Here is an 18,618-nt window from a genome sequence, read left to right as displayed (position 1 = left end):
ATTTCTTTAACTACTATAATATAGTAATATAGTAACTATATTACTATAATATAGTAATATAGTAACTATATAGTCAAACCGTATATTAAACATAGTTTGGTAGTATTATCTTTCATTTTTTTAAACTAGTTTTGCTTTTGTTTGCTTCTGGTAGTTTAGAAGTTAGGTTAGTTAAAGTGCGGCAAGCTCTGGTCATTTTCTAGTTAAAAAATACCTAAAATATTGCCTAATTTTATTTTCAGTTCAAAACCTGAGTAGACTACACAAAAACACCTAATTTACCTATATGCTTTTTTTTACAATTTTCTTTCAAATTTTATCATTTTCTCATTTTCTTAAAAATTAAGATATAGTATAGACATAAACAGTGGTCTAAAAAACAGGGTTAAGCGGCCAGTGACCCTCATAAAAGCATCACGAAACTATTTCAAGCTACACCAGGGGTCAGCAAACTGCATGACGTGAGCTTGTTTTTATTTCTAATGGAATGCGGCCCGCAAAAGGTAAAACTGCGACCCTAAATCATGTAAATTTAGCCGCTCATTTATTGTATTTAAAAGTTAGTATGATTTTTAAGAGTTAATTATTGTACTTTGATCAATTTCAATTTAAGTTTCTTTAATTTTTTTTTTAATTATTGAACTAAGTTTTACTGCTTAATGCTTATGCTTAAAATATAAAAAAATCAGTTTGGCGTTCAAGTAATACTTATTCAAATTAACATAAACTGCCAGTTTAAGCATAAGTTTTTTGGTCTTTCTATATTAAACATCTTACTTTTTATTAACATACCTAGTATTTATAAAATCATGCTATGTACACTAGAAATCAACGCCTCAAAAGTATGCTTAAACGATAAGTAGTATAGTACATATGTTTTTGTAGTAAATTTTATTTTTGCTTAATATTTTCTATGTTGTATACTTGTATTAAAATTTTTCAAGTAAAACTCAAATTATTAGGTATTGTAACTATTTTGATTGGGTAGGTGTCAAGTATTCACTTTTGCTCAAAGGGACAATTTTGCACGAAAACACTTTTGTACGGGTTTTTTTTTTTTGCTTATCCTTGTTACCCCTAACACTTATCCTTGGTCGGTAAATTTTTTTCTTCTTTTTAGATTTTTTATCAATTTATTTTTTATAAGCATTTATTTCTTCTTGTTTTTATTATTTTACTTTATATATTTTCTTTTTACTCTCGTGCAAAAATGATCCTTCTTGCATATTTGAATCGTCCCCTTTTTGAGTATGTTTTTAGCATTTAAGTTATTTTTAAAACTTATAAACCATGGTTACAATATAGTGAAGCTTTTATTTTTGAAGAATAGTTTTGCTGGCAATGATTTGTAAATGTAGTATAATATAAAGGTCGTTGTACTTAAAATTTTAACTAAATTATTGTACCAACGGACATGTTAACTAACTTGACTTAACTACACTATAAAAAGAAAAAATACTCACAAATAACACTTGAAGTATATTTATAAGTAGGCTACGAGTACTTAAAATTTTTAATAGGCTAAGAAAACGTGTAATACTAAAATTATCTTTTCTTGTTGCTTATCTACCCATACTTTATTGTCAAAAAAAATTCTAAAGGTTGATAGAATGAAATTGAAGTCTTAGAAGTATTTATCATTATTAACAACTTTAAACTAAAAACATTAATTTGCCAGTTTAAAATAAAAATACTTAGTGTGTCAAAAAATATTTTCTCAAATGTTCTTGTAGCTCAACTGAAACATTTTAATTATTTAATAAAAATCCAAAACAAAATCAGCACAAATCGTAGTTGCAATTCGGGCATCTGGTGCCAACTAACAACCATTCGCTCAGACAAGGACGATGGAAAACATGGTCGCAATTCAACTTTATCACCTTCTCGCCTACCTTGTAATACTCCGTGCATATCGTGCAGCAGTCTTGCTCCAACTCAGCACTGCTTTGTTGCAACCGGTAGCTTCTCAGACTTTCCACGTGCCTTTTCGTGAACCTTCCGTTTCTGTACGCATCAAACCGTGTGCTGACTTCAGTTTTGAATGCGTTAAAAGCAGCTACCAGGTGAAGGTTTTCTTCAATTGTTTTTTCAATAGTTTTTATTTCTTTAAGCATGTCCCTGTGACCATCTACGTCGAGGCTCGTCAGACAGAGCATTCCGCGTTTTTCGTTGATAAAATCATCTACCTGTTTGAATTGGCAATCACGAGCCATCTCGTTGCAGTATCTGATTTTGCACAGATCGCGGTAACATCTCGAATACTCGCACACCTCCAACAGTGCGGACTGTGGAACAAACGAGCCGGCTTCTTCTGACAGGCGCATGCGAACTTGCTTGGAAGGGCGGATTTCTTGAGAAAACCCACAAAACAGGGTGAGTCGGCTCATCAAAAGCTTTACATATGGGTGATCCGCATGAAACTTTTTGTACTCGTCATCAACGTCACGAAGTTTTCTTAAAATCAAAGACGTTTGATTGACGTCATCACCGTTTTGAAAGTGTTTCCTGTAAATATAGAGCATAAATTTGAAGTAAGCATAGAAAACTTTCACGTAAGCAACCATGATGCTTTGATTTAATTCTTCTAGCTTATTCAAAAGCGAAATGCTTCTCATTTTGAAAACTCTTTTTCTAGCTGCTGACACCATCCGGTCCATCGTTTTAAATAAAAAATGTAAAACAAATAGCTGTATTAGATCAATAAATTCTCAGTAACCTTAACAAAAAGTATTAAAAAGTTTGTTGTGAAAACTTATTAAATAACATTTACTGTATAAAAGTACATTTTTTTTAACAAAATTTTTTTATATAAAATGTAGATTTTGTTATAAATTAGACTAATTACCATCTATGATAAGATGTAAACTAAATACAAAATTAAAGATAAGTCAAATTAAAATTGAAAAATTAACTTATAATTTTTTATACGTAAATTAGATGATATGCATACCAAACTTTTTTTATTATAAACAAATTGATTCAGATCGTTATTATCTAAGACTCTCTTTTCTTTTAAATTTTTTTAAAAAACAATATTTTAAATGTAATATCTTAAAATGACATAATACTAGAACACCTCAATTCATTTGTGATAATAACTCCATAGACAAAAACTGCTAAATTTGACTTACAGGCTGACTAACACTAGTAGAAAATTTGTAGCATCCTCCTGCAATTGGCCAATATCCACTTTAGTATATCCACTCAAACTCAAGCTTATGTTTCTAGCGTAATAGAAATACTAATCTGAAGAAATTTTTAAGTAATGAATATGTTTTCCGTACCAAATATTTTTTTGACCGACAATTTTTAAGTTTTTAGTGGACGCCATTAGGCTAACAAAGGGCTTACGTACTGAAGGCAGTTTTTATTTAACTTTTTACTTTCTTATTTTTATTGGTTATTTTTCCTTAAACATAGAGCTGTAAAAAAATTGTATTACATTAATAATTTCTTTTAAATGAAATAAACTGTTTCCTATAGTAAATTTGTCAGTTTCAGTGGAAAGTTATACCGCTGTGTTCTAAAAAGTTAATCTTTTTAATAGCTAAACTGACTTAGTATAAGTAACAAAGCTAAATAAACGTAAATTAACTGACTTAAGTAAAATGTAGTTAACAAACTTAATTATGTTAACTTAAAATTAACTATTATCAGTTTTAGTCATTTTGTTTTTAAATGTCTAACAAACAAAACTATCATTGTTTTATTTATGACATTAATCTTAATTGTTTACTTCAAATCTAGCGATAAGTGTTTAAATTATTCAAATAAAGTATACTGCAAACATTTAAATTTAAACTATTTTATAATAACTAGTATTTGATTTCATTGCAAACACTTAAGGTTTCAAGTAAATGATCAATGGTTAAAATAAAAATAAAATCTTATATATTTACCAAAGTAACACTGTTGTTTATTGAACGACAAAAATAAAATCGCTCAAAATATTCGGTCCTTTGACCTGGTGCGCGAAAAAACCTTTCGGTTATTGAGTCGCACACCACTTGGGTACCTTTTAACGTCTTGTCCAGGATACTCTTTATAACTAAAGAAAGTAAGTTATTTAAAAAGTCAATTTTTCTTTAATTCTTTCGTGCTGCTAAATAAAAACTATCTCAAACTTTTTCACGTATAACTGTAAAAACACCCAGTATATATTATATTTTATTGTTAGTTTTATTGGTACACGACTATTCAATTCGGACTAATCAAATTCTGAAAATTCAAATTCTTTAAAACAAAATGTTTACGAGGCAATGATTCAGAGTGATTTTTCTTTATTAAACTAACATATATTTTTGTGTGTTAAGAAGCTAACACACGGAAAATTGTTTAGTTAGTAAAAGAAAAAGAAATTATTTTATTTTATATTTTCAAAAAGTAAAAAAAGCGGTTGTAACCTTTATAAAAACGAATTTTTTGGCAAAGCTTTAAATACTTTTTGAGATATGGCTTAATTAAGTATAAAGATATGATAATTTTTTGAAGTTCGGAAAATTTTCTATAATAAAAGTTTTTTTTGCAATTTTTTAACTATCTTATCCTTGTTAATAAGATCTACAACCGCTTTTTTTTCAAGATTATAGAACTTTTTGAGGTATGGCTCCTTGATTTTTTTTTTGAATTTTCAGAACTTAAGTTATCCGAAATAGAATTTTCTGTAACCTAGTTTTATACTTTGAAAAGTGCAAAGACTTTTAAACATTTATTCTTAAAAATGAATTTATGTACCAATTTTTTCTATATTAAACATTTTTTGTTGTCCCAATATAATCAAACAAATTATCGGCAAAAGAGCTAGAGCATGAACTTCCATGTGCCACGTCACAAGCTCATATCTATAATAGGAGCATGTATATGTATTTTTCTATTATTTTTTGTATATAAAGGTCTTAGGCGTATCTAAGATTAAAATAAAGATAAATATTATTTGAAAAGGCTATAGCTTTCTTCAAGTTCTTTAAAGGGACCTAATGAAAAAAGTTTGGGAAAATTTGGTATAGAGTATTGAAAAAACAGAGACAATTTTTTTTTTTTTTTTTGAATATTTTCAGTTTCGAAGTTCCTTAACCTATTTTCGAAAAATCAAATATACCTTGCGGCAATTAAAAGATATATTTAGGATCAAAACACTACATCAGATATCATCAGAAAAACCTACCTGGTTGGTTTCTAAACTAGAGAGAGAGATTTTGGCTATGTTGGGCAACAACGAGTAAAGGAACGACATAGTTAGTTTACAGTTAGCAAGGAGTTAAGGGGCGATTTCAAATAAATATGGGCGATTATTTTCTTAAAATTATGCTAAGTTTTTTGAAACTCTATTATGTATGGTGTGGTAAAAATTTAATATTTGAAAGTTTTTATTACTTATAACATAAAAAAAGTTTTTGGCTCTAAAGACTTGAGCCATTTTTAAGGTCTTTAATAAAACCAAGTTTAAGAATCCTTCAAATTCAGTTATCCAATTTTTATAAGTTAACTTTTTGAGGCTAACGAAAATTTTATTTATCTATATGCAACTTTGAAACTTATTTAGCTTAATCTTTTTTTCTAAAGCTACTGACTGAAGTCATACAAAAATATGGGTAGGTGTCAAATATGCACGAAGGAGCACTTTCGCACCAAGTCACTTTCGTACTGCGTCAGTTTAGTACGGGTTTAAACTTTTATTTTTATTATTACCCCTAACCCTTACCCGTTCTAGTTAAAAAATATTTTTAATTATCACTGTTATCCCTTACAATTCGTGCAAAATTTATCCTCTGTGGAAAAATGACCTGTCAAGAAAATTAGTTATTTTAAGAAGCTAAAACTCTTGTCCAGAATACTCATTTTATAAATAAAGTTGTCAAGCTTATATCTTTTCAGGAATAAAATATTAAAAGAATTTTTGATATAAACATGAAGTTATATCAACATACTTTGTTCTTGCTTATCAAATAGTTTGCTATACTTTTAGATATTATGTTTATATATTTTAGACTTTACTTATTATAATTAACATTGTAACCTTTACTTCGAAGAAACTTCAACAAACAATTATCAAAATACTGACTGTATAGTATATGTATGTAACAGAGGTGGTTAATTAAAGTAGATTTTTTATCAAAAAACTAAAGCTGCTTTTAGAAACGGTTTACTTTTGTTTTGTGAGATTTCAATCAAACTAATTTAGACTTTAATTCATTTTTAAAACAGTTTTAATTGTAAAAAATTAGTTTTTTTTCAAAAACCAAGTTTAAAAACCAAATAAATATAATAACTTATCTCTACAAAAACATTGAAACTTTAAAAGTAATTTCAAACAAATTAAAGGCAATATTATTCTAAAGTTGTTAGTTGAAAAATAATTTAGTAAGTATTAAATACGTATTTAGTAGTACAGTAACCTCTCGCTTATTTACGCACATTGTGTCCACAGAAAAAGTGCGTAAAGATATGAGAGATCGTAAAGAAACGACAGGTACCAAATATACTCACTATAATGGCTGTTTTTTAATATTGCTTCTAGTTAAAAGCAGACTGGGCACTTTCCCACTTTTAACTATTTGTTTACTTCATTTATAAATATTAAAACAACAGATAAAACTATACATATAGTAAAAAAAAGGATTTGAATTTCTATAAAATAATAATAATACAAGTATAATTAATTTCACTATTTCAATAATAAGTAGAAACTATCTTTATGTTTTTATGTATGTGACATTTATATTCTATTTTAGTTAGCAAATTCAAATTATAATTAAGCATTTCTTTACAATTATTAAATGGTGTTTATTAATATATAGGGCAAGACTGCTGTTTTATTTCTTTGTATTTTAAACTCTCATTATTTCATTGTACTTTCATTATTAAACACAGTCATGTTTGTTTCAGAATTTTGATTTAATCTCTTATTGTTAACAAAATTTCTGATATACTGAGGTATAACTAGATGTTTATCAATTAGTCTAAAGTCTAAAGATATAGAGAGGTGTGTTAGCATTCAAAAACATATTTTAATTTAAAAATATACATTAAACCTAATTTGTGCAAAATTAAAAAAAAAAAATTTTTTATTTTCTGAATTTTATAGAATTCTGAAATGCGTAACTAAACGAGAGTGCGTAACGTCACGAGTGCGTAAAGATCCGAGAGGTTACTGTATTACTAAATTAAAATACACTTTTTTATTAATTAATTAGTTTTACATTACAAATAACCTGTATTTAATGTTACAATATAGATTTTTTCTTATTTTTTTTAGTGTATTTTCCTTTCAATAAACTTTAAGGTTCGTTACAATCAAAAGATCTAAGCGATCGTCAATTTTGGAGAGTTAAGCTTTTTATTATTGCAAGACTGAGAGCAAAGCTCAAATTGAAAAAAGTATCACTACAATATTTATTCTTTGTTGATGAAGTCGTAGCTCACCTAGGAATAAACTTTATACGAAAAAAAAATCCGTAACTTCTTTGTTGTATGTGCTCTATTCTACAAAAACTTTAAAAAAAAAAGTCTTTTCTTTTTGTAATACTTCCAATTTATATGAGCCAATAAAAAAAAACAGACATTCAAAAGATATAAAAACTTTATAAATCCATAGCAACTATTCAAACACTTTTTGAGATTTGAAATAATTTTTTTTCAAAGGAAACTCAGCCGTATAAGATGAAAAATATATATATAAATCGGTATTTTTGGTGCTTCTATGTTGATGCAAGCTCTAACTTTAAGCAGAAAATTAACATTGTACAACTTCTGAGATAAAAAAACAAAACCAGTTTTAAAAAGAAACCCAGCTATTCAACCATGTTAAATTTTTGTTATTCATTCACCCAAAAATTGTATTACCGCTTGCTATCTTACTGTGCATTAATTTTATTCTAATTCAGCGCAGGCTTTGTTAGAAATTAATCTTAGTCGAAGGATTGAGTTCTTAAGTCCCTTGTACAGCGAGTTGGTTGTTGGCAAATACAATCGCGTTCGCCCAACTTTGGATTTTATAAACTTTTGCATGCGCGAGCTAAGATCTTAACTGTCAGCTCTGGATGGATGGGAAGAGCTTGCAAATGACCGCGACAACTTCTATCTACAAAAGGCGTAAAGAAGAAATTTTATGAGAAACCCAAGCAGACAATATCAACTTTTATTTATCTTCATATGATTTTGTTGCATCATTATGTTCGTCTTTGTTTTAGTGTGCTTTATACATAAGTTTGTTCTTGTTACGCTCAGTTACCTTGAGTGATTTTGCTAATAAGTTGTATAAAACTGAAGTAGCTTGTGTTTAAAATTGAAATAACGTTTTTATTTTAACAATTAACTAATCTTATTTAAAAATTTTTTTTTCTCTATACTATACATAAAAATAAAAATTTGTCTTATAGCTAAGTTGCAAAAAAATAAACAGTTTAATTTGTTGAGGCATCTTTTAAGGCATAATAAAAGTAATTTCTACAAAAATGGTTTAAGTGAAAATATTTTAAGAGCGATGTTTTTTAAACTTGTTAAAATATATTATTTTTGACGAGCATAGAACTATCTAACTGTAACTTTGAATTTTTTTAAAGAAGTAACTTAGTAGTAAAAGCTAACAATCCAATTACTTTACAAAACATACTTTTACTTAAAAATTAATTAGAAGAACTTTAAAAGATTTTTAATATAAGAGAGTTTTTGTAAGTATTTGTATAGCAATTGTAGCTAAGGACACATAAATTTACAAGGTTGCCGAATGCTTTTGGAAAATTTTCTCCAGGCTTTCAAAATTGCTTCCAGGTTTTTAAAAGTACACTTTTTTGGGTATATTTTTAGTTTAAAGTTAAGTTTGAGGTAAAAAACTGTGTTAAATAGTATAAATAAATATTTGAAAGCTTTTTAGTAAGTAGACAGCTCAAAAACAAGTTTAAATTTTTATAACGTATGAATATAGGATTCAACAAATATGAATTTTACTATGTAGCAAACAAAACTTCAGTAAAGATAAGTAAATTAGTAAAATGCCAATACTTTTGCTTTTTCATTTAATTGATTGAGGAAGAAAGCAATAAGTTAAACAAGCAAATAACATTAATGGAAAACAACAATTTACTAATTAAATTATATTAGTATTTGTATACTACACGTTAAAATTTGTATTTGTTTAATTCATATATTTATACTTCGTAATACTTAAAACTTATTTTTATTTGTCAACTTTCTAAATACTTAACAAATTAATTTATCAATTGAAAAAAAAAATGTGTACTTTGGAAAAGTTTTTAAAAATAAAATGAGTTATCTTAATTGATATATTCTTAGTTGCAAATGGTACATAAATACTCACAAAAACCTTTCCTTAATAGAAACTTTGGTTATTCCTTTAATTCATTTGTAATTAAAAGAATATTTTGTAAAACAATCGGATTGATAGCTTTTACTATATAGTTTACATTTTATCTTATTCTATATTACATAACTAATATATAAGTCACCAATTCATTGCATAGTTAAACTGCATTTCTGAAGTTTCTGTGGTTAATCACGAAAAGTTTCACTATAATATTTCACTATAATATTCTTTTCTTATAGTTTCGATTTAATTTTTATTTTTTTACAATAGTTTTTACGTGGATCACTTTAGTACAACAGATACTTATTAAACTTCACTTTTTTTTATGTAATAAAAATCTGAAATATTATTGTGTTTATAATTTTAATTTTAATAATTTAGCTAGTTTTTAAGGTTTATTTCAACAAAATAATTTACGACTAACAAAACTTAGTCATTTGCTATTGAATTTCAAAAATTTTAATTGACTATTATACTGGATTACATTTTATAAAAACATAAAAACAATATTAGTAAAACCTTGTTAGTATTAGTGATTAAAAAAATCAAATAAATTTTTTAAATGTTATCACCTAATGTTCAATAAATATTTAACTAAACAATCGAAATTGACAAACAAAAAGATACAAATTTGTAGCAACTTAGGGGGTGCACCTTCCAATGAACCTGGGGTAGAGGCACACGTCCCTGATGTGGTACTGACCGCAGATCCACGTCAAAAGACGCTCCATTCCAAGACCGTACCCGCCATGTGGGCAACTACCATACTTGCGCTGTTTTGTTAATAAATAATAATGCAATTATCAAAAGCCATTTGTATTAATGCGAAATTAGTTTTTGGTCATAATGTTGTCAACTAACTAGCTATAAAAAAAATTGATATTATTTCTAGAAAAGTTGGAAAAAATCTTATTTTTAAACGCATGCATTATTTACGAATGCTAATTTCCACATTTATGCACATTCTTAACTTAAGCTTACTGAATATATAAAAAGTTTTACTTTAAAATCAACAAAGTTTTTATTTTAAATTCATTATTTTAAATTATACTTATTTACTTTATTTGTTTGTCAAGACTCTAGATAAATAAATTTAAAACAAAAGCTTTGTTTATTTTTTACAAGTAAAAAATCACCAAGAAAGGTGGACGATTTGAGAAACTTAAATTTTATAGCATTATTACTTCAACTTAAGCTTAAAACAGTTCAAGAGTAAAGAAGTATTTCATTATAAATTAGTTTCACTTCAGAATTTATAGTACACATAAGATTAAAAAACGGAGATTACAAATTAGTGTTTATCATACCTGGTCAGTGTACCAGTAATAGTTGGCTGGGTCGATTCCTTCCTTTTCATAACCCTTCATGAGTTCTTCGTAGTCCCACATTCTCATCGATCCCCCAACAATTTCGCCCACGTTTGGCATTAATAAGTCCACCTAAAAAGTTATTGTGTCACAATAGCTATACTATAACTTGTTAGAATATATTTTGTTAAGCCGAACAAACTTTAGAATTATATATGGTTAATAAAAAACTGTAGTTTATTTCACTTTTTTATTTGCACTTGATAAATTACTAAAAGTAAAGAAAAAATCACAACTACTATTGTTTGTTTTTTTCATTAAAAATTTACTAACAGATTCAGTGAGTCTGGCGTCTTCTTTGCACGGCTGCATGTAAAAACTCTTGATGTTACCGGGGAATCTGCACAACAAAATTGGAACGCCGATTTGGTCAGTCATTTCACGTTCTGGCTTCTCTGGAATGTCTTCACCAAACTCATAGAATGTACCTGATGGAATAATCTTGTTTAAAATCGCAGCAAAAGTAAAATAATTAATTTCTGAAAACTTCAGTTTTAGTAGTAAAAAAATTATTCTGGTTATTTTATATTTTTTTCCTTGGTACAAAATATAAACCCAATTAATTTCTATGTATTAGAGTAATATATTCATATTTAACCAATATTTAATATATAAATAAATACCATCATCTTTCTTGATGTTGTGTTCTTTCAAATATTTGATGGCATCCGTGTAGTCCATTCTCTTGAAAGGTCTTTTCGGTGCTTGAAACCCGTGCTTGTTTACCTTTTTGATAAGCTCACCAGCAGGAGATGCCAGCAAGCGATCAACCACGTCGCAAACGAGGTCTTCCAAACGATCCAACAAATCCTCGAACGTAATGTCAGGACATTCGGCTTCGACGTGAGTGTATCTAGAAATTTTGCAATGTGTAATTAACGAAGTAATTCAAGCTGTACTAACTAAATCGCCCAATTTTAGGTTTAAAAGATAAAACTCAACTTCTGACGACCTAATATTTAGCTAAATATTTCAAAACTTATATTTTGTACTTCAATCTTTTAAAGCAGCTCGCAATTTCAAGTATAAATATTATAATTGATAAGACTAACTCATCAAGTACTTAACAGTTTAGTTAGTTTTAAATCTTTTTTTTTTATGATCAGAAAAACATAGTTCAAAATAATTTGTTCAACAAAAAAAAATTGTATACATCAGTATTAAACTTTGTTTGGGTACAGAGAAAAATTTTATGGTATAATAGTTATTATATGAAGCTGTAAGTTAGTATGAACATTCAAAATCAGTTACAAACTTAAAAAACATGGTTGCCACTGATCAAGCTGAGAAAAATTTCCTGACCTTTCCTGACTTTTCTAAATGAAACCCTTAAATTAAACTTATTCTAAAATACATAATCTAACACTTGAAACTATATAAAGCTTTTAATCTTATTTTAATACAGGTTAAAAACAACAGTTTTTTGCTGAATTCTATCATCAAACTTCCAGTACATCACTTGAACCATCTGTGTATGATTAATGTTTGTAATAAACAGCTCTATCAGCAAAATACTTGTATTATTACCTTATAAACACAGCTTGTCTGAAAAAAAGACACATTTTTTTAGCATTTCCTAGCATAAATGTACCTAGATAAACAAACGACTATATATAATAATAATAATATAAGGAACTTTTACAATTAAAACCTCGAATTAATAACGAACTTTCACAACTAAAATCTTATAACAATAACAAATTTTTACAGTTGAAACCTTAAAACAATAAAGAACACAATTTTTTAGAATTTCCTAGCATATATGTATCTAAATAAACGAAACGACATATAAGGAACTTTTACAATTAAAACCTTGAATCAAAAAGGAACTTTCACAACTCAAACCTTAAAACAATAAGGAACTTTTACAGTTAAAACATTAAAACAATAAAGAACTTAATCAAATACTGTTTTTTTAATTGTATGTACTAAAATTTATTTTCTCCGTTTTTTTATTAGCACTTCAACCTCTTCATCTAATGAAAATATGGTTTCCTTCATCTGAACTGCATTCCGCTTCATTTTCAATCATTTGCCTCATTTTATTTAAATTGCTCTCATCTGCTTCCCCTACACTTGTTGAAGAGAATATTTTCTCAAAATCAAACCACAACTTATGGGCTTTATTTCTTTTCTTTTGGCACTCATTTATTCTTATTTATTAAATATTTCCTCTTGTCATTTAGTATAACATTTGTAACAAATAAATATACTCTTATTTAATTTAAAAACTTAAGTTACTCTACAAAAAATACAAAATATAAGTAAACTTAATCTTGGCATATACCTCTCTTATAACTTATTTCATAAATTTAAACAACTTTGAAAAAATTATAAAGAGGTAAAGTGTACACATTAACTTGTTACATAAAATACTAAACTAACTGCTTAGTTATAAAGAACTCAATTATTTACTTAAACAAAAAACACTTTATTTTCAAAATTATGCTAGATAAACTTTTGTGTATATATCAGTTTCACTATGGAAGTGTCCTTGCTACAGATCCTCAATACTACATAGCTTACAAAATCTGCTTGTTCAAGTAGGGTACTTGTTCAATATGTTAATAGAAAAATTTTGCAGTTTTGTAAAGGATATCACCAATTTGTACCAGATGAAGAAAATGGAATTAAAATTAAATATTTTTGTGAATTACTAGTACTAGGAAAATTTTGGAATTTTTTTCTGACTTTAAAAGACTTTTAATTAATTTTTACCATTTGAAGGCTTTGGAAAACAAGCAATGTTGTAAATTTAAACTGACGAAATCTGACTTTTTTTTAAAATTTTATCAAATTTCCTGACTTTTCCTGACTTTTATTATTTTTTAAAAATTTTCCTGACTTTTCCTGATTTCCTGACTTTTCCTGACTGAGTGGCAACCCTGAAAAAAGATTACATTTTTTTTAACGTTAATAACTCAAATTCTTACTTTTATAAATAACGTGGGAAAACATACACAATAAAAAACTCAACACTTCTTTAATTTAATTTTCGTTAAAAACTAACAAAAAACTTTCACACATTTTTTTTTACTTAAAAAAGCTTGTATAAATTTTGTAATAGAAAACTCATCAAAACTGTCAAAAATTACTTTTTTTGGAAAAATTGTTAACTATTACGTCAAAAAGAATTCTACGGCATTCATTTTAACAACTTAAATTTTTAACTTTACCTACTTGAGACTTATGTTTTTTTTATTAAACTTAACCTCACAAATAATTATTTTTCAGTTAATGTTTTGACTAAGTAAGCATAAAAAAGCATACAAAAAGTTTTTCTTTAAACGTTTGTTAACACAAGAGATACTTAACAAGAATTTTCAAAGTAAGCAAAAAAAAACTAACTGGGCAAGATGTCTTCTGGTTCTGCTCTTCTCAGCTCTGAAGGACGGCGAAATGGTGAAGACGTCACCCATTGAAGCGATGCAAGTTTCCAAGTACAACTGAGATGATTGAGTCAGGTACGCTTCTTCACCGAAAAAGCTGAAGTTGAACAAGGTCGAACCGCCCTCGCACTGAGTTTGCACCATGCAGGGAGGGAGCACCTAGTTGAAGACAAACTATTAAATAGCTATCTTTTTTTTATAAAATAATTAAGTGCTAATTTAAATATTTTACTTTGTTTAATTTTATGAAAATATATTTATGTTCTATAATACATTCTATACACAAATAACAAAATTTCCAATAAGCTGATGTTGTTATGTAATCTGTAAATAATCAGTATCACCTAATAAGTAAACGAAGGAGCTTTATAAAACTTTAATTTTCTAATTAATTATATACACAATAATTTATATTTTCATAGGTAGACAAATTACATGCTTGAAAATGTTTGGTTATACTTAAACTAAAACTGATTATCATGAAAACAAACCTGTTTGTAACCTCTCGCAAAGTAATGGTCTGTGAATGCTTTGAGAAGCCACGATGAAACTTGCATGATTGCAGAGGTGTTTTCACCTCTGATCATCAAATGTCTTTTGTCCAGTTGCACATCAACTTCGGAATCTCTTGTGAGTTCGTTTTCCACTCCACCAGGAGGTGCCAGTCCAACCAACTTCCAAAAGTCACATTTGAGTTCATGACCGCCAATTGCCTAGTTGTTTTTTTTTTTTTGTAAAATTTTAGTTTTAACTTATGATACCAAATTTATTTTAATTTTACTTTAAATTTGTTAAATTAAAAAAACCTAAACACAATTAATAAGTATATTGACCATAAATGCAAAATTTCAATATTTAGTCTCCTCATTTTTTATTTATCTTTTATTAGGCAAAAACTTAACTGTAATTTGAATAAACTTTGTTGTTATACAATTTGAGCTGTTTGTTAACTACGTTTATAATTAGTATATTTTTTAGTTTTAACAACTTAAAATCATTCTAATGAATTAATCAAATAATTGCTTATAAAAATCTACAAATTTTTAATGCTTATATAATTTTGAACCTGAAAGCATTTTAAACTTATATGTGCATTAAAATGTTGTAGATTTTTTTAAACAACCATTGATTGTTTTATTTACTTGATGCCGGACAAAAATCACAAACAAAAACTGACTGTGTCCTGGCCAGATTTGAGCAATATATTCAATATATAAATATTCTCTAGTTTTCAATTATAAATACAATTTATTCACGTACGGTTTGGCCTTCAGGTACAACTTCCAAAGTTCCATAGAGTTCTACAAAACTTTCAGGTTGAAGAACTAGAGCTTCGTAAGTTTTGCAAGCAACACCAGTAACAATAGCTTGTAGGAAACCAGTACCGTCACGCAAATCAATAAAAATCATTTCTTTTCCTGCAACATAAAGTAGTTAGACTAAAAAATGTTTTTTGTAACTTTGGAAGCATATTTCTAAAATTACACTAATTTAACCTAAAACTAATATTTCAACTGATCTCTTAATATTTTTTAATAGCTTCTTTTAAGTAAGCTTAATTGTATAAGTATTTACCTAGTTTAACTATGTTTTGTATTACAGACTTTATCATTCTTGTTATTAAATTGTGAATAAACTCAACCAAGAAAGATATATTTATTTATGATAAAGTCTTATTCAATATAATATTTATAATATGGTAAATAAACCACTTATTCACAGTAATATTTAAAAAACCTTGTCTTCTCAAACGATGAACCCATCCAGAAACTTGAATGCGTTTTCCTCTATGACCAGCAGTATCTCGGATTTTGACCTGTTTTATTTAAACAAAATATATTTCAATAAGTTAACTTTGAAAAATCAAAATATTTTTAAAAATTTATAATTTAGATGAAAGACAGTTTCATCAAGCGCAATACAATTTGATTAAAAAAAATCTAACATAAGTTTTTTTATTTTCAAGTATTACAATCTATAAACAACTACATTTTAACTCAACTTAAAATTAAGTTATTAAAAAAGTAAATACCTATACGTTATTTAGTAATTAAATTTAAAAGTTAACTATTACTAATTTCCGATGGCTACTGTAGAGAAATGTTTAACTGTTAGCTAATTTACTTTCAAGTACAATATTTTTTAATGAAACTATTAAAATGAATTTTTAAAGTCATATATTCAGAAGTCAATTTTATTATTTCAATTTTAAAACTTTTAATGCTTTTGGGAGACTCAAGTCTTCAACAAATTCTATAGCTTTTGCTTCCTCCAAGTTTTGTTTTCTTTTCTCTTCTTCTTCTCTGGCTTTTCTCTCTTTCTCCTGAAACAAAATTCAAATGTTCAGTTTAATTGATAACACAAAATCAAAAGTTTTATGCTAACACAATATTAATATCACAACTTCTTTACTCACTTCCTGTTTTTGAACCTTCTTTCTTTCACCATTAGCAATTTTCACCTGCTTTTTGTATTGGGCTTTTGCTATTTGGGAAAACACCTGAACATAAAGCACAACTTATCATAATATAAATCACTTGCAAAGAATATTATAACAACATACTTCGCCTTCTTCCTTGCTATCTACATACAACTGTTCTTGCTTGAGGTTTTCGTTCTTCATCATGGCGCAAAGCACACTTTTAAATGGCTTCAGTTCACTCCCATCTCCACTTTCATCGCATCCTGATTTCTCACTAGTGTATACAGGACCTAATTTTTTTTTTATTTAGTTCTTACGAGGACAATTAGTTTCAATATTAGTTAGCTATATTTTCAACTGTTTTTCTTTACTTTTTTAGTAATCAATTACAGTAACCTATCGCTTATTTACGCACATTGTGTCCACAGAAAAAGTGCGTAAAGATATGAGAGATCGTAAAGATACGAGAGGTACCAAATATACTTAGAATAATGGCTGTTTTTTGAAATTGCTTCTATTTAAAAGCAGACTGGAGTGCCACTTTTAACAATTTGTTTACTTTATTAATAAATATGAAAATAAAAGATAAAACTATACATATATTAAAAATAAAGGACTTAAATTTATATAAAACAATAATACTTGTAGAAATTTTTTTACTAATTTTAATGATAATAATAGTTAAATAGATTGAGATTTGTATTAATTGTAAGCTCTATATTTATTAAGTATCACTGCTACTTTTTGCAAGGAAGATTCATTACATTTCTTTTTTAGATGTTTATTTATATATAGGGTATGAGTGCTGTATTTTATATTTTTGTTTTAAACTCTCATTATCTCATTATAATTTTATTATTTTTTACAGTCATATTTCATTTAAAATTTTAATTTAATCTTTTATTGTTAACAAAATTTTAGATATACTTAGATATAATTAAATGTTTATCAATTAGTCAAGGAACATAAGTTTACAAAGTTTAAATAAACAGAGAGGTAAATTAGCATTTAAAAACATACAATAAACCTACTTGGTGCAATAATAAAAAAATTAAAAATTTTGTTTTTAGAATTATTTAGAATTCTCAAATGCGTAACTAAACAAGATTGCGAAACGTCACAAGTGCGTAAAGATGCGAGAGGTTACTGTACCTAGTTTTTTCTAGCATAAGCAATTTAAAATATTAACCTTTAAACCAGTGAGTTAAGAAGTTAAAGTAAGTTACAAAATAAAAATAGTTAAGTTTTAATTTTTAACTCTTCTGCTTAAAATTACTTGGCTGATAATAAATTTCACTTACTGATAACAAGCTTTTTCATTTGTTCTTCCATTTTATAAAAAAATTGATTTCACTTTATTAACTCTTAAAAAATTTATTTCTCAAAATTTGATTAAATTTTTAGTTATGAAACTTAAGGAGTCACTAACATAAGAAAAGTCAATTACTTATTTTTAGTTCAGATAAAATATATTATGTGTAATAGATCTATGTTAAAAACTTTAATTTTAAACCAAATTAAAGAGGTTAAGTTAAAAAATCAACTCCACTAAAATACCTTAAAAGGTTATAAAAATGAAATACTTTTGAAGCCAAATAAGTAAATAAAGGTTTATTTAAATAAATAGAAATTCTATTTGAATAAGATTTACAATTTGAAAATCCGATTTGTAGTAAAACACTTTAGTTGTTTCTCTCTAAAATAATAAACTTTTAATAAACGTTTATCACATATTTAACTAATAACTTATTTGCAATTGAATTGGGTAGAATAGATAATTAATATTGTGGACATAGATTATTTGGAATTTTCTTAGAAGATTTCTGATTTTATTCCAGGTTTTTTAAAGCATAAGTTTTGTTGTTCTTTATTAGTATAAAATTAAACTTAAACAAAAAATTTTTGATGCTTTTAAATTACTGTAGATATTGTACTGCTACTTTAAATGTGTTTTATTCCATGCAACCAGTACTAATTTCTTTAATCAAGTTTTAGAGTCCATGTCATAAGAGTTCATGTCAAAAACAATAGCACTGATATAAAATAAAAAATACCTAGTTGAAGTTATAGTTCAGTTTTAGACTTTTTGTTTTTTTTTTAAATACATACTCAGAAGAT

General features: G+C 26.8%; 1 protein-coding gene across 1 annotated transcript; it reads right to left on the bottom strand.

Moving 5' to 3' along the window:
- Positions 1–9,684: 9,684 nt before the first annotated feature.
- LOC145829941 (asparagine--tRNA ligase, cytoplasmic-like) lies at positions 9,685–17,883 on the bottom strand. Its single transcript, XM_082937829.1, has 12 exons — positions 17,802–17,883; positions 16,642–16,790; positions 16,495–16,578; positions 16,294–16,401; positions 15,816–15,894; positions 15,339–15,496; positions 14,570–14,791; positions 14,038–14,237; positions 11,313–11,542; positions 10,963–11,117; positions 10,630–10,761; positions 9,685–10,095 (listed from the first exon to the last, which is right to left on the bottom strand). The coding sequence occupies exons 1-12, from the start codon at positions 17,830–17,832 to the stop codon at positions 9,964–9,966; spliced, it is 1,680 nt and encodes a 559-aa protein (XP_082793955.1). The 5' UTR covers positions 17,833–17,883; the 3' UTR covers positions 9,685–9,963.
- Between the last annotated feature and the right edge of the window lie 735 nt (positions 17,884–18,618).

The sequence above is a fragment of the Thalia democratica genome, chromosome 2 (genome assembly GCF_965202585.1).
Source record: "Thalia democratica chromosome 2, ktThaDemo2.hap1.1, whole genome shotgun sequence".
In the NCBI taxonomy this organism is placed as follows: domain Eukaryota; kingdom Metazoa; phylum Chordata; class Thaliacea; order Salpida; family Salpidae; genus Thalia; species Thalia democratica.
Note: the sequence above shows the minus strand (reverse complement) of the source record. Positions and strands in the feature narration are given on the sequence as shown.